Source organism: Cryptomeria japonica, chromosome 2 (assembly GCF_030272615.1).
Source record: "Cryptomeria japonica chromosome 2, Sugi_1.0, whole genome shotgun sequence".
In the NCBI taxonomy this organism is placed as follows: domain Eukaryota; kingdom Viridiplantae; phylum Streptophyta; class Pinopsida; order Cupressales; family Cupressaceae; genus Cryptomeria; species Cryptomeria japonica.
The window spans coordinates 654,627,478-654,646,116 of NC_081406.1; the positions used below are offsets into that span (position 1 = coordinate 654,627,478).

The window sequence follows — 18,639 nt, forward strand, 5'->3', positions numbered from 1 at the left end:
ATGACACAGAATCTAGACCACTTGAATTTGGTCCACAAAATATGTATGATGCCAAGGAAAAAGAGAAGCAACATTATGCACAAGTCTATACGGAAGATGATACCATCGAAGACCTCGACAAAATCCTTAACTTCTTTAACATCCTGACCAATCATGATGATACTTCCATCCTGACACTTACCATAGTCGAACTTGATCCACCTAACGATTCCTTACCACTTGTCTTTCCTAACCTCATAGACTGGGACGAACCTGAAACTCATGATATACCAATTTTCCCAAATGACAAATCCATTATCCATTACTTATGTACCATTAACCCAGAGATAGACTCTACCAATGAACAAAGTAACAATGTCTGCAATCAGGGGAGTGCCAAGTCTCTCAGTCGCAAAAATGAGCAAAATAAAAGATCTACTGCTGAAAACCAGTCAATGGCAACAATAGATCACACAAAAGTAAAAATAAAGGACGCATCTGAGGGTGAAAACCTTTTTTAAGGCACCTAAGGATGGGAGAATTGACACTCTTCCTGAGCATTATCACGAGCAATCACCCATATTTATTGAGCCCACTCAATCAATCAACATTGGTACTACATAAGCAACCAAAACTATACACCTTGTAGAATCTCTGACGGAGGAAGAAAGATCATAATTTATTAAATTTTTTAAAGAAAAGCAAATCAACTTTGCTTGTTCATATGCAGATATGCCCGGGATTGATCCATAATTAATCATGCATCACTTGTCCATTGCTCCAGGAGCTAAGCCAGTCAAACAAAAACTGCGAAAGATGAATCCACATGTGGCACTCATGGTTAAAGCTGAATTGAAGAAACTATTAGACGTCAGATTTATTCGACCTATTGACTATGCTGAATGGATTTCCAACATTGTACCAGTATCAAAACCAAATGGCAATATTAGAATCTGCACTGATTTCAGAGATGTCAACAAAGCTTGTCCAAAAGACGACTTTCCTTTGCCCAGTATCAACATAATTGTAGTCCTCACAGTAGGCCATGCAATGTTATCACTAATGGATGGTTTTTTAGGCTATAATCAAATAAAGATAGCCCCAGAGGATCAAGATAGAACAACGCTTACCTGTCCATGGAGAACGTACTGTTGGAATGTCGTGCCTTTTGGCTTAAAGAATGCAGGAGCAACTTATCAACGAGCAATGACAACAATCTTTCATGACATGATGCATACCTTCATGGAAGACTATGTAGATGATTTACTAGCTAAATCCTTCACCAGAGCAGAACATCTAAGCATCTTAGAACAGATTTTTGATAGATTGGAAAAATTCCAAGTCAGGCTCAACCCTAAGAAGTGTGTCTTCGGGGTTACATCAGGCAAATTACTAGGCTACATAGTTTCAGCTAGAGGTATTGAAGTGGATCCAGCAAAGGTACAAGCCATTATGGAGATGCCACCACCCAAGAACATCAGCCAACTTAGATCTCTACAAGGACTACTCCAATCAATCAGGTGATTCATTGCTCAACTAGCAGATAAAAGTCTCCCATTCAATCATTTGCTACATAAAAATGTACCGTTCAGATGGGAAGCCAAATGTACAGAATGCTTCTATCAAATCAAGCAGTATCTAATGAACCCACCAGTTCTAGTACCACCAATAGTAGGGAAGCCACTCATTCTCTACATTTCAACAACAGACATCTCACTGGGGGCATTGTTAGCACAAGAAGATCAACAGGGCAAAGAGCGAGCTATCTATTATATCAATAGGACATTAAATGGATATGAAATCAACTATACATTCATTGAGAAAGCTTGTCTAATAGGGGTATTTGCCTCTTAAAAATTCCGACACTACATGCTAGCTCACACAATTAAGCTGGTTGCAAAAATTGATCCTCTCAAATATTTACTTAGTAAAATAGCTCTTGCAGGAAGATTGGCTAAGTGGGTCATGATCCTCAGTGAATTTGATATCCACTACACAAAATGACAAGCTATCAAAGGACAAGCAATTGCAGATCAGCTGGCAGAAGCACCACTACCTGGAAAACAAACTATGGAGATCGAATTTCCAGACAGAGACATTCTTGCTATCTCCACCAAACAATGGACCTTATATTTTGATGGATCCTACATACAACATGGCTCAGGTGCTGACATTCTATTCATCACTCCTGAAGGACACACTATACCAAGATCATATAGGCTTATGTTTCCATGCACCAATAACATTGCTGAATATGAGGCATTGGTTATAGGAATCAAAATGGCCATAGAATGGAGGATCACAAAATTAAAAGTCTACGAAGATTCACAACTAGTCATCAATCAAATCAACAATGACTATTAGACAAAAGACGACAAGCTGCTACCCTACAAGCGAATGGTGGATGATTTCAAACAATATTTTGAACACATCACTTTCAAGCAAATACCAAGGTTGGATAATAGAGAAACTGATGCCATGGCTACTATCACTTCACTACTGCAAATTCCAGAGCAACAAAATCGTTATGAGTTTTTGGTAGAGCAATTGTTCTCCCCAGCCTATGACCATTCAGAATCCCATGTTATCTATACTTTGACCGGTTCTGACTCTCCATTATATGGACCCATCTACGACTATCTTAAGAACAATATCCTACCCATTGACTTGTCCCGAAACCAAAAACACAACTTTATCCGGCAAGTCGCCCATTATACTCTTACTATTGATACTTTGTACCATCGAGGTCTAGATGGTACTCTTCTTCGTTGTCTTGATTGCAATGAATCTGACTCCGCTTTACATGAGCTTCACGAAGGTATCTATGGCACACATTCAAGTGGTACTACTCTTGCTAAAAAGCTTCTAAGAATGGGATATTACTGGCCAACAATGGAAAAAGACTCTGATCACTTTGCAAAGAAGAGTCCTAAAAGCCAAATCCATGGCAATCTTATACATGCACCAACATAGGAACTGCAGCCATTCACAACATCCTGGCCCTTCTGTTAGTGGGGACTAAACTTGGTCGGCAAAATTCATCCTTCATCTCCAAATGGACACAAGTTCATTATAACTACAACAAAATACTTTACCAAATGGATAGAAGTAGTCCCCATGACCACAGTGACTGGGAAACAAATTGCTTCTTTTATCCTTAATTATCTGATCTATAGATATGGAATTCCAAGCTCCATCATCACAGATAATGGACGACCTTTCAAAAACCAAGATGTACGAGAACTATGTGAAAAATTCAAAATCCAACATCATTTTTCTACACCTTACTACCCATAGGGGAATGGTCAGGCAGAAGCATCCGACAAAACAATATTGAAAGAAAATAGTGAATGATGCAGGCAAAGATTGGCATATACAACTCAATCCAACACTTTGGGCCTACAGAACTAGCATCTGCACACATACATGGGCTACACCATATTCATTGGTATATGGATCAGAAGCAATTTTACCCTTGGAGGTAGAAATTCCATCTCTCAGAGTCTCTTTGAAAGGCTTAATCCCAGATGAAGAGTATTGAGTTAACTGACTGCAAGAGCTCGAGCTTCTAGATGAAAGATGTCAATGTGCCTACACTCATCTCAAAGCATATCAGCAATGCATGTGTAGGAGCTACAACCACAAGGTCATTCCCAAAATTTTTAAAATTGGTGACCTAGTACTCAAGGAAAATCCTAGGAATCAACAGGATTAGGAAAAGAAAGGGAAATTTGAACCTAATTGGTTAGGTCCCTATGTCATCATATCAGCCTATGGATCAAGCGCCTATCAGCTAACAACTTCAGAAGGAGATGTGCTCGACAAACCAACAAACAACATTCATCTGAAGAAATACTACACTTGAGTACACTAATGCACAAAAAAGTCAAAAAAAATCAAGAAAAAGGTAAATAAAAAGGTACAATAAAAGCAAATGGTGAAAACTAGCAATAGGCACTATTGTGAGAGGACAACTCCTCTATCTATATCCATACCATTATCTCCATAGTAAAGCACTATCGGCCATCGCCTGACATTTTTATCACAATATCCATCCAGGCCATACTTAGTGTAGTCACTATCCTGGTTTATCCGCATATCCTTTCACCGCATCTCACCATGGTTTGGTAATCACTGTACATATCCACATTAAGAAGTACACTTGACTAGGGGCAGTAATCAAAACTTGCAACACGTTTGAAACGTCAAAACTCGTCACAAAATCATAACTTCATATCCAACAAACAACACTCGCACAATCGCAAAGCAAAACATTGATCGCTTAACCAGATTCACAAATATGATGGATGATTTTCTGAAATATCAAATGTTGCATCTTGCATAAAGTTTTGACTATTTTTGCACTTGAACTTTTTGAATTGTTGGATCCTCTAAATTTTCTCAACAATGCTTCAAAGCTAGAGAACGTCATGGGAGACTCCAATATTTTCTTAGTTTTTCTGTCTGTGAGGCGATCATCTGTACTGTGTCGATACTTGTCTCGCGACGTGATTCACAACATATCACTGAAGACATGATTCCACATCACACATACAAATGATTTAATCTTGTCTGTTTTTACACAATTCGCACTCAGGTCGTCCTAGTTCAATTATACCTTGACGCTTGTGCTATCTTGCAAAATCAAAAATCATGTAAATTTTTCTCAGGTCATTATGGTTCAATTATACCATTATGCTTGTATAAATTTTCAACATATCTCAAAATTAATCAATGCTCAAATGATGATACATACAAAGAAAGCAAACAACATGTGGCTATACAGGGATGACGAATACAAAATGTGGATGCTCAAAATCAATTAGTTGCATATCATTTTACAATTAGTTGCATATCATATCATACATCTCATTTTCATGATACATCTCACAGCATATCATATCATACATCTCATAGCATATCATATCATACATCTCATTTTCAAGATACATCTCACAACATATCATATTATACATCTCATTTTCAAGATACATCTCACAACATATCATATCATATATCTCATTTTCAAAATACATGTCACAGCATATCATCATCATACATCTCATTTTAAAGATACATCTCACAACATCCTACATTATCACATCATATTTATCACATATCACATCACATACATCTATCTAAGCTTTGCATCATCATAGACTAAAGCATATAGAAAGCATAATCCATAACACATCACATGAGGATCAAAGAAAATGATATCATATATATATATATATATATATATATATATCTCAAAGAATGATCAATATACAAAATATGTCATGTTTGTGCCAATGCAACCAAATGATCAAAATACAATAGAGACAACGTCTCTTAGGTATGACTATCTCTTGAAGGTGACGGTCTCATTGCAGATGTCCCAGCACCTGGATCTCCAGGTGGATCCTGTCTAGGAGGCCTTGTCACGCCTTTGCTCTCTGTCCTCGATCCAGCCTCTCGAGATCGACTAGATCTCGACTGTGTAAAACTCTGCACTTGGTGCTCCTTGGGCACCGCATCCTCATAATGTCTCCTATAGTATTCCACCTCCTTGTCTCTACAAGCCGACTCTCTCAAGGTGTCTCTCATCGGACCACCTGTTGCAGCTCTCTGCAAACTCGCTATGAGCTCCTCTGCTCGACCCCGCTGCTCTATCTCAGTATCACGCTCTATGGTCAGCTGAGTAATCTGACACTGATGCGCCAACAATTGTGTCTGCAAGTGCTACACTGACAACTGCAATGATCTAATCTGCGCATCCTCCACATGTGTCAGAATCCGCATCTGTAAGGGTACCTATGAAGGGGTACCCCCTGCCCCTCTAACTATCCTCGGTGCAGGTGGAGGTAAAACATCTGACCTCCTCCTTTGGGCTGGTTGTCACACGTCATCATACCCTTCCACTGTTGCTATCATCTCCCCAACCCTCTCCTCACCCCAAGATCTGATAGCCAAACCTCCTCTCCCTTTATCCATCATAGCTCACCGCTCAGCTCTCTCCGCTCGTACCCCCTATTACCGCCATCTCCTCCCCTGTCTCCTCTTCTCCCTCGATCCAATCTCCCTCTATCTCCTTGCCAACCTTGGCCACCTCCTCTGCCATCTCTGCCATCATCTCCTCCTCCATCACCACCCCCTCATTTACCTCCTCATCATCATCAAAAGCTGGAATCATCTCAGCTGGATCAGATATCCTGGCCACCGCACACACTGCAAAGAGTGCTGCAAAATCATCAGTCATCCCTGCATCCACTATCTCAGGGTCATAATCCCAAATTTGGCTGGCTACATGAAAGAACTCCTCCACTGCCGCCACTCTATCAGTTGTCGGTCCCCAATTCAGAATATCTTATCTCCGTCGAGCATAAAAACATGCTCCTTGTGGAATCCCCTGCTGTCGACCATACTGCCGCAACACCCGGCTATGTAGAAACCTCTTAAGAACAAAGGGCGTCCGCCCTATCAAATATCTGGTCATGTAGATATAGTGCATCTCCATCCCATCCTCGGCCCATACCTCGCAACCTGTATATGGTCACTAGACGACCGTATCAATATCATCCAGCACTCTCCTCCAGTGCTCTAGTTTTCCCAGCTTATGCTGGACAACTATCCCTCTGTATCCATATGCATATGCACACCCAATAGGCCTATCTCTGTCTGCCAATGGCCTAGCTGTGGGAATATGCTCCCATGCCCATACCTGTAGCAGTGTCACTCCAGTTGATAAACTGTCATAACCTAGGTATGCTACCTAGTGTAAATCCCTGTATAAGTGGGCCAGCATAGCCAACTCCTATGCAAATCGGCAACCCTGCATCACCATATCCTAATCTCCACCCCACTGCTAGTCCCTTCGACCTACGATCGGGACATAAGAAACCACCTATGAAGCCTTCTAGAACTGATGGTAGAGGCGCGTAATCCGAATCCAAAAACTCCTACCAGGGGATCTCATACCCGCACATAGTATCATCTTGAAAGATCCGACGAAGTGCCTCAGTCCCACCCTCCTCGGTTTGCTCATAGGGAAGCAATGCACCTACCACAAGAATCCGTAGAATCCGGTAACAATCCTCAGGCGTCACTGTAATCTCGCCTATCGCCAAATGGAAGGTGTTCATGTCACTGTGCCACCTCTCCGCCAATGCAGTCAATAAACCCCGGTTCACGATAAACCAAGGCATATCTAACAACGAGGTCAGGCCACACCTCTCAATAATATCTCTATTTGTCTGTGTCAATCATGGTATCAAGGACCATGGTCTCAGAAATTGCTCACGCGATTGCACCACTCCAAGATGCTCCTATCAAAAAGTGAAACAAGTCCAATATCAGTTTCCTCCTCACAACATAGATATCAAAATCAAATTCATATCAAAACTTGAAGCTTTGAAAGTCTAATCAAGTTCCACATCATATCAATCCATTTTCATATCTAATCATATCAGCTTGTAACACAACTCAAGTTGCACAATCAAATCAACTTGTAACAGAACTCAAGTTTCATATCCATATCAACTTGTAAAACAACTCAAGTTCCACAATCAATACAGCTTGTAAAACAATTCAAGCTCCACATTCATATCAAAAACCACATCATATCAAATTTACATCAAATCTATATCAACTTGAAAAATCACAAATCAAATTAAGTTATATCATAACTCATATTGGACAAACTTATCAAAACAATGACAACAGACATGCAGATTGGCAATTTGCACTTGTCCCAACAAAATTGACAAAAATTTACCCATCTTTCTTCATCCAAAATCCTACTTTACCCAATTTTTTCCACTTATGTGCTAAACTTCTTATCATGTGCTACCCTGTCCTTTCCAAACACTACCCAATCTACCCTATGTGTTAGCCGAAACCTATGCGCTACCCTTTTCTTCCAATGCGCCACCTAACCTACCCCAAGCGCTAAAACTACCCTATACGCTATTCTATCATTCTTTTGCGCTGCGTACTTATCCCTATGTGCTAGGTCATACCTACGCGCTATCTAGACCTACCCATGCGACCCCCTAGAAACCCTATGCGCTAGGTATCTCCTATGCGCTACCCGTTTTACCCTCTGTGCTACCCTGTGACCCCAGTGTGCTAAGCTAATCCTACGCGCTATCCTAACCTAGTGGTGTGCTACCCAAAACCTTTCGGATGCTACCCTAATTCTTTAAAACCTACGCACTACAAAATTTATCGTATGCGCTATGCTTTGACCCCGACATGCTAAAATGTAAAATCCGCGTGACAAAATAAAAAAGATGATAAAAAATGACAAAATAAAAAATCCAAAAGGGGTCAAAAGGGTTGACTTACTGTGCTCCATACGTGACAGACCTCCGATACCTCCGAATGCGCTCGAATCGATGAGAAGAATACGGAACCGACATGTTGACTTCTCTCCGAAAATCACTTTCTCCAAAGTCAACAAGCACAAATGATACAAAAGAGATCACTTTTTCCCTTTATATAGGGTAAACCAAAATTAGGGTTACATGGAGGGACGCGTAAAATTGCTCGTGTACCAAATGACAATATCGGGAGATGAATCAAATTACCACATTCAACATAGATGAAATTGTACAATGCAATGAAATTTATCTAAATCAAATCAAATATTCAAAATTTTTGATTCATCTCCCAAGGGGGCATTATTAACATCATTATCAACATCGTTTATCAAATTTGGGGCACGACTTGAAAATCTCAAAAACAACATAAAAAAATGATCATAACTAAATCATGACAACACATCATTTTCTTTGAATCAACATGTGCACACACGTCACTTCAAAGAGGGGCAAAATGTAGATGTATAAAAATGACCATATTCCTAAATGAATATTTAATGTTCATTTTATTCTCATTCCTCTATTTAATTAAGTAAATTATTCAATTTATTTAGTTAAATTCATTTAAGCCCTTTTTGCATCATTTAATTGAATAAATCATTTTATTTAATTAAAACCCTTCTCTCTACTTTTAATTAAATAGTTTACCCCAATTAAATAAATCTAATTTATTTAAATCCCCAACTTGCAACCAAATTGAAATAAAACAATTTATTTTAATTAATTCTATTTTCCCTCACCCACTTGCATTTTCCTACATCTCCCACTTGCTTCCTAACCCTATTCCTAATTTCTTCTAGAATCCATCTAATCCTAATCAATTATTCCAAACCCATCCATTATCCCCTTTCCCTAAATTTGAGGAGGTCACTTCTCAAATTTGGAGTAAAGTCTTCAAAAGGCATTAAAGCCTTTTTCCATACTTGTTGAATGCCCCCAAATTTGGAAGGACTCTTACAAATTTGTCCCCAAAGTCTTCAAACCATTAATGGTTAACTAACCCTTAGTGGCATGATTAGAGACTTTTTCCCTAACCCAACCTCCATCTAACCTAAGGGTCTCATCAAGCATTTATTGCTTTGACCATAGTTATTCCTTTAACCTTTGCACAAGAGTTTACCTCTCGGGTAAAAGCTTTATCCAATGGATAACCCTAACCTAACCTTAACCCTTACCTCCTAGGGTAACCATGAGGTCTTTTCAAGCATTTAATGCTTCTTACATCTCCTCTCAACCAGCCTTATGTTGACAATTGTCACAATTTCATTGGTGAAAATTGAAAACATGGATTGACAACTTTCAAACTTGACCCTTGATTAACTCTTTCAATCCTGACCATCCATTGCCCTATTTTCACTATAAATAGAGCTCTCATTCCTTCATTTTAAGGATCCATGCAAGCTTTAGTATCTCATTTATGCTCAATTTTATTAACACATCTAGCTTCTCTTTGTTATAGGAATAAATATAATAAGCATTTTAGACTATTTCCTTTATCAATAGCTTAATTCATAAACTAGTATATCATGTTAGGATAGTATTGCTATTAACCTTGTCATCTTATAATCTAGTTTATTGCATTTGTAGAATCATGCATAGATCAGACACATTTTCATAACTAAATCAATCATAAACATCCCTCGTTCTTGCATTTGTCATCCCTAAGCCACTTGCTCAGTGATCTGAGAGCAAAGGCATTGGTTTGAGGGACCTTGTGAGATAGAGAACCATGGAACCATCCTTGGAAAGTTGAGTCATTCTTCATGACTCCATAACTTGCACCAAGAAGTCCTGTGGGTGTGTGGACAGGCCTCTTTGAACTTCATTTTTCACATTTTAAGTTTCATCGCCCCGCTTTTCCCGCATACACTACCAACAACCCCCTTTCTTGACAAACTAAGAATCCAAGGAGTTCCAATCTACACATGGTGTGTTAGAACTACATAGAAGAGGGTTTGTAGTATGTAACAACAAAAGACAAAGTTTTTGAAGGTGTTTGGATGAATTTTTGAGTGCTCTGCATGCTTGCTTAGCCAACCTCTACCTGGACATTTTGAAGGGTTTTAAGAGGTCAAATATGGTATGCTCAAGTTGGAAAAGAATCGGCTATCCAAGAAGAAAGTTTTAAGAGGTTTCAGTGTTGGGGTTTTGGAGTTTCAAATGATTCATCATCAATTTTGTGAGTAACCAACTTGCTTGGTTGGCTGTACCATTCAAGAGCAATTTTGAAATAGTAAGAGGGGAAATACATATTTTATTTATTGTGAACTAGTGAACTACTTGTGGCAAAACAAGAGAACATCAAAAGAGTGGGAAGTCATCACCAAAGGAGTTGTTGCAAAGCATTTTCCAAGTGACTTGGTTGGTTGCGAACTCAGCTCCAAGTTGGTCATCAACAAGCTCTTGGACACCTTCACCCACAACCTATAGTGATTCTTAAAAATCGAGTATGCTTTTTACATAATTCTTGTAAGGCTCATACTACAAGCTGGCCATCATTTTCAATGGTGTCTATATGTTGTAAATCTTTCAAGAATCAAAATAATCCATAGTTCAATGACATTTATACAATTTGATTTCAGTTGGTTATTTACTCTATATATATTACAAAACCATAACTAAGTGGGACTCTTCAAAACAAAAAAACACATCTTTCAAAACAAAAAAACACACCTTCTACAACTTCTTGTCTAGCTTTGAAAGATCACATCGAAAAAGACATATAGTATTATTAAACAAGCAGATGTTCTTCTTCTACTGTTCAAACTTTAATGTGAGGGTGGGACATTACATGTTGTAACCGATGCATGGAGAACAAATGCAAATACGCGATGTGTAAGTCATCTTCTATATAGAAGCATTTCCTTGTTTTGTTTATTTCTTTCTGGAGAACAATGAAAACTAGTTGAGGAGTTTTTCATTTTGTTTTATTGACAAACATCTTTCTCATACACTTTCTATTGAATTCAAACGGTTAACAAGAGCTTATGCAACATATGGTAGTCGAATTAGCATTTGGGTAGATCAAGAGGAGGAGGAAGCAAATTCTGGTCCGCGCGTGTTCCGTTCTCCACAAGAAATACCATGTTAAATCCAAACTCCGAATGAACATCAAAATGGCAATGTACAAACCATACTCCTGTTATATCACACAACAAAAACAAATAAATCGTAATGTCTATAAGGGGAGGAGGAAATTGCATTCCTTTTAGATTGAAAAATTTGAGTACATATTAAATTACCTGGATTGTCAGCTTTGAATCTGATGGCTGCCCACCCACCAGGCGGAACTCCAATTGTATTGCGCCGTGGAGGATCCACCAGGTTGAACTTCTGAGGATCTTTTTGGGGATCATAGTTACCAAATCCTTGTCCCACAACATAAAAATCAAACCCATGGATGTGCACAGGATGGCTTTCATTGCTGAGAATGCTGGTGCCCTGAAACACTATTTCCACATTGCTGTTGAAAGGAAGGACTTTTACTTTGGTCCCGGATTCCGGGAACAGAATATCCTGCCTTTGATTTGTAGCAGTGTAATTAAACACCAAAGGGGGATTGCTCGGAAAATCTGTGGTATAAACTCCAGCAATACCCAAATAGTAGGCTTGTAGAATAGCAATCTGGGGCCTGACAAATGAAATGTTATTGAAGCTTCCAACCACTCTCAAGCCCCCCGACGCTGTGCAAGTATTGGGTGGACAGACTTTGAGTCCAATTCCCTCTGTTATCAACATTTTTTCATCGATAGTCGTAGGGACAGAGGGAAACAGACCTGGGAAATAGGAATTCAGGGTAGACAGATAGGGAAACACAATTGGTATACTGGGAAAAGCACTTCTGAGACCTGTACTGAATTTGAAAGCAGTTGGGGTATCATTGAATTGGGGAAGAGAGGGCATTACTGGAACAGTGTTGTTCGTGTACTGTAAGATTGCTGTTGCAGTGGAATTGTTGATTGGCACAAAAGGTCCACTCCTGTATGCCCTAGTAGCCATGTAGTATGACCCTGACGAACACCCTGCTACGAAGAGAACGTCTACGGTCTGTCCAGGATATATCACCACAACATCTGTAAAGTATGGTTTGGTATATGAGGCGTCCACTGATACAACTATCATTTTGTGGTTCGCAATTGTGAAGAATAAGGGTTCATTCATCACAGCACTGATGATTCGCAGGAGATATTTTTTCCCCGTCTGAACCAGAATGCGGTAAGACGTATCTGCAATTGCATCAAGAAACATGTAAGTAATCAATTGATTCAATTTGTGTCAAAGCCATTAAAGAACGAGGGTGATCTAACCAGGTGCAGAGCATGGATATAAGTCTCCTGGCTGGCTATTAATGGTATATGCATCTGAGTCTTGTAGCTGTCCTGTTTGAATACCCTGGTTTAATACATCTACAATATTCGCATTCCACCATTCGCCTACGCATCACAGCAAACAAAAACCATTAATTTTGGTACACAAAATTCAGCAAAGAGACTTTCAATAAGCAAGAAAATAATTTACATAAATTAATGCAGGTCACATCGTTCATGAATCGACTTTACAGGGGAAAACAATTGTAGACAAACAATTCTACAATAACAAAGGACTTCATTGGTTGTTACCATTCTATATTAATTTAGAATGAAAGCATGTTTAAACTGAAAATATGTAATAATTTCAAAATATATTTATAAAAAAAAAACAACTAAGAGCTTAAAAGAATTAGTATGGCATAGATAATAGACCTAAGATAATAGGATACTCAGCATCCGGTCGAACAAAAGGATAAGTGATTGTGGACGGTGGTTTAATTATTAAAGCCCCATACACTGTAGCTCGAAGCCATAGGATATGTGCATGCCACCATAGCGTCCCTTCCTGATCTTTTATAGTGAAATTGTACGTATAACTGCTGCCCGGAGTAATGGGACACTGTGTTATGTAGGCTGGTCCATCAGCCCATCCAGATCTCATCTGCCTTATTCCATGCCTGCAACATAAACAAAAATCCTTACTTTTCAAACACACTTTGGACCATACCTAATTGTTTTGTTTTCAATAAAAAATATGAATCTTGATTCAGCTATGTTCAATCTACTACTAAATCTTCTCTCACAAAACAAAAGAGAATTGAAGGCATTTAGATGTTTTGAAAACAATTAGTCTTGTATAATTTGATCTTCTAGGACTTGGGCATGAACTTGTTATATACCAGTGGATTGTAATATTGTAAGCAGCCTGGTTTATCACGTGAACCACAAGGTTGTCACCATTATTAACATATATGGGGGGACCTGGAAACTGCCCATTGACAGTCACAATTTGCTGTTGCTTGCACAGTCTAGTCACGTTCACAGTCTTAACCTGCAAAGAAAGAAAAGCAACCAAACTCATACCCAGCTAACATCATTCAACTTTTGCTTATCAGAAAGTTAAAGATGACTAAAACTCACAGTAAACGTGTGTTGGACGAGAGCCCCCCATGCTGCTCCTGGTGTCATGAAAATCACACAGACAAGTGCCAATGCCAATGGTATCGCCATTGTTGGATGCAAAGCTACTTTTGCTTCAAAACTACAAATTGCTTGACCCATTTATAGCACCAAGATTGCAACATTTTGCAATGTCAAAAGACTGCTTACAGAGAGGATGCATCAACATTACGCCATGCTAATCTCTATCTATTAATATTATTGTTGTTATTGTTCTTTACTTTTAAGTTTGGAACATGCTTGGAATTCTTGTAGATATTATAATGAAATTTCCACTGGTTCGATTGAGAAAAATGGTTATAAACTGATCTGGCCGCCATTATCTATCCCTTAGCTTCTCATCTTTTGCAGTTGTTAAATTATTGATTTATGTCAAACAAGTTGCTCAATACTTTGAGGATTTTTTTCTGTTGGTGAACACAAATGAATTATAAAAAGTTTAGAGTGGCAATTAAGGAGTGATGTTTCACGTGCCCAGTTATTAACAAATATATCTGAATTATGAATTGTATATTCTTTGGAATGCCAATGAAGATCGCTCATTTGATAAAAACTTCTATCAAATCTGGGTGATACGATCATCCTTTATATAATACACGTTTTGTTTTTTTTAATATACACGATGTTCGATCCAGGTTGATTTAAAGCGAGGGACAAATTATATAGCTGGCATTAATGATTTACTCGGTTGACTTTAACAAAAGTGAGATATGAAATGTATATTATTTAATGCTTAGATCTCTGCCAAGAGTATTCCATATCAGTTTTATATATATCCATGTTAGCCTAAGTTATTAGTATCGTCGAAGTCAATGCTTTTCCCACCTTATAAAACAGATGATGCACACTTCCGCATTTTGCTTACATTGCTGACTACAGAGTTTTTGTTGGGGGGCGGCGGGGTAAAGTGTTGTATACTCTATCTTACAATACTTAATGATAGTTTTTTTTTAGAGGGAGATTCATGCGATTAATTTAGTTAGTAAGTGTGTAAGGGAGAAGATTTAGTAGTTGAGTGTGTTTCAATAGCTGTGTTAGTATTTGTTGATTTAATGTCTAATATTCTTGACAACATTGTACCAATAGTTATAATTTCAAAGCGTTGATGATGAGTACCCATAGTTGATTGAAATGTATCCCTTATCTCTAAAAGCAAAGAATCATGCAATGCCACATCAGTGCACTGATAGAACATGACTTAGTGTATGAGTATCAATTTCACATTTTTTTGGTCTTTTTGGACACCTTGACAAAAAGTATGCTGATGTGGCGTCATATAAGAAGAAGAAGAAGACAATTTTAACGTCATCGAGGTTGAGGATAGCCTATGAGATTGTCTGTCCAATCAAACCGATTTCCACCAAGTAAGTAGGGGACTTGCCAAGTAAGCTGCTATGAAAAATTGGGAATGATTTGAATTTCCACTTAGGATTTTGAGAAGCATGAAGTTAGGGTGCTCAACTATTGGGTCCTCTCTCCTAGTTAAATGGATTTATTTAAAAAACTATATATTTTTGATTAATTTTTAAAAATATTTAATAATTTATAAGTATTTAATATTTTGAGGACATGTTAATCAATTTGATTTGAGGAAGTGAAGGGAACATTGTGGAGATGCTTGAGCATTAATTATTAATTATTTCTACAATGATTGCTTTTGTTCAAGGTGTCAAATAAAGGTGGCAAAGGTCGTGTAGAGAAAAAAAGATTTGCACTACATTTTAAAAATACAAGGTTACATATTATTCTCTACTACATAATAGATATGCGAGGGAGTTATATAGCAATAATGGTGAAATTTCAATTAGATAGATTTTGTTGGCTCTTCTTCTTGCTACCCTCAGTTTTAATAGATAATACAATACCTAAACTTGAGGATCAAATTAATTTAGATAGAGATTTACCCTATGATCAAATGAGGACAAGGAAAAGCTAATGAATGAGAGTGGACTAACTAGTCTTCTACACTCCGAGCTCCATAAGATTCATGAGGGTAATCCTATTATGGGTCTCAAAGAATGATAAATATTTTTGATAGGCAATTCTACAAGGATGAAACCAAGTCCAATTGTCACAATGTAAAATAATTAATCAAGTTTTATTTATTCTTTATTGTGTTGATTTCATTTTAAACTATAGTTATAGACCCTTCAAATGCAAATGACTAATATTTTCATAGATATATGAGATATGGATGTTACAAATTGTAATAGATTCAATCATGATCCCTTGTACTTAATAAACAATGCAAACTAATAATTTACAATAGACATTTCTTCATCTCAAATCTACATAAAGGAGCGATGAATGAGTAAACCCTATGCATATCCTTTACACCCTTTAAACTTCATGAAGAAAAAAAAACCCTAATAAATTATACTATGAAATATATTCATTTATATTTATAAATTTTTAAACCGTTTGGAAGATAGGATTGCAAGAGATTGATTGGTGCCTATCATGGACTTATAGTCACAATACCCTGCATTTTTACATTATAGCACCAGAACATATTTTGATGATCTATTAAACACTTATCACCTTACGATAATGAGATATCCCTAATCCTACAATGTAATCATACTTAGCAATCCAATATGAAATCATAATAATCCCATTATAGATTTCAAGAAAGAAATTACTTTATTGCTTGAACAAAAAACGATCTCTAAAAATAATTATTTGTAGCAAATCTATAGGAAGAATTCAACAAGCCTTGATTATTTCATTCAAAGAAGATTAAATTTAAAAAATGGAGGCAATGATATTGTAGTATGTATTCATAGATGCATATTTTAGACTATAGTAGTATTATAATGAAGTGAATTACATGTATATGTACTACACCTATACTATACCTAACATGATATCACTTTTATAGAGATTTTATCATTTTCCAAAACTTTAGACCCTTTGAACTAATGCAAAATTTATATCTTTATGGAGGGATAAAACCTAGAGTGCATCTAAAAATGACATTTGGTGGGAGATTTGGCCCATGATTTTTCAATTGAATAGAATAAAAGAATATGCCATATGGCTATTAACCATTTCCCCTTATTTGTCTTCATTTTTCAAACCAAAATTTGTTTTCACTTCCCTATTTGTGTTTCTCGTGCACAAAATTTATATGTGAAATCAATTCATCGAACCCATTTTCACCTTGCAAGTGTAAATGTTATCTCCATGGAAGTTACCTTCTTTATTGGAAATGAAAATGTGCATCTTAACCTCCAAAATCATCTCATTCTTCCTCCATTCATTTTGGCATTTGGGAACTATTACTTTTTTTTTCAACATAGTTGACATTTTAAAATTGTTGAAGTTGCTTCTAGATTAGATTGTGTTTAAGAATTTTTGCATCAATGTTTCGGATCACACTTTGTGATCCATCACTAGGATGATAAAGAGAGCATAAGGAGATAAAAAAAATGTAAGATAAAGACCAAGAATCAAACCAAAAAGGAGAGAGGAGGGAGGGAAAGGAATGGGAGGGGATTACACCAAAACCTAGGTACAAAAAGAAACAACTTGAGACAAGGACCAAAGGACAACCAAGGGTTAAAAGGAATAACCAAAAAGATTAAAAAAAGAAGAAAAAAATAGTACAAAAAAATAAAAGACTTGAAAAAATCTAAACAAAGGAAAAGAGACAGGTGAAACTAAAAATTGGAAATAATAATAATAAAAACCCGCCTTAATATAAGAGGTCAATAAATAAAGAAATAAAAAAAAAGAATAAAAAGAAACAAAATAAATACAAAAAAAAACAAATTAAAGGAAAATAAATAAATTTAAGGGAAAAACAACAAACCAATTAAATGTCAAGGAAAAATAAAATAAAAATAGATAAATTAAAATAAAAAAAGAACAATAAGCTAATAATAAAATGAATACCAAAAATTAAAAAAGAATGTATAAATGTGTGTGTGTGTGCACACGCGCGTTCGCAAAGACACACACACACACACACACACACACACACGGGAAAAGGATAAGTTGATTTAAACAAAGACTAAGCTCAATATATATATATATATATATATATATAAAGAAGGAAAAAAGTTAAAACAAAATAAAAAGGAGAAAAGTATTACATAAGGAAGCAAACAAAATAAAAAAGAAAAACAAATAAAAAGATTGGGAGAATAATGACAAAGATCCAAGACCCAAAAAGCAAGAATGAAAAAAATAGAAAGGAGAAAATAAATAAATGAAAAAAACAAAAAAAGAATAAATAAATGCAAAAGCGAAAGGATAAAAGAAATATATATACACAAAAGCAAGATTAAAAGTTTATATATAAAAGCAAGATTAAAAGTTTTAAAAAATAAAAATGAAAGAAACAAAGATGGGATAAGAAATGGAAAGGCCATAAGAGAGGGACAACTCAAATTGTGACCAAGAAGAAACAAAGCACCAGGCATGAAAATCCAAGGGATACAAACACGAGACCAAGGGACTAAACCCAAGGAAAGCAACAAAATTAAGGAGAATCATGGAATGAACATCGAGCTAAGAGATATGAAAGGTGATGGTGTAAGGAAACTTGCAGCCAATTTTATGGCAATTTCCAAATAACCAAATTTAGATTTCAATCAAATCAACACATAGAAGCCACATGCAAAGAATAGACAACATACCCATGAAATGTGACACAAGATATATCCTGGGAAAACCCTCATGAGGGAAAAAACCAGCCTCCAAAAGCATCATCCACCATGTATTATCAACAATGCGTCCATTACAATACAACTATGGAAAGCCTTCAAAAACTCGGCCATAACCAAGCACTTCATGTGACCAAA

At 36.9% G+C, this 18,639-nt stretch overlaps 1 protein-coding gene across 1 annotated transcript; it reads right to left on the bottom strand.

The window, feature by feature from the left end:
* Nucleotides 1–11,350: 11,350 nt before the first annotated feature.
* Nucleotides 11,351–13,933, bottom strand: LOC131067698 (laccase-12). The gene is made up of 6 exons (XM_058002811.1): nt 13,793–13,933; nt 13,552–13,703; nt 13,085–13,329; nt 12,650–12,775; nt 11,585–12,568; nt 11,351–11,481 (listed from the first exon to the last, which is right to left on the bottom strand). Exons 1-6 carry the CDS (start codon nt 13,931–13,933, stop codon nt 11,351–11,353), a joined length of 1,779 nt encoding a protein of 592 aa, XP_057858794.1.
* Nucleotides 13,934–18,639: the final 4,706 nt, after the last annotated feature.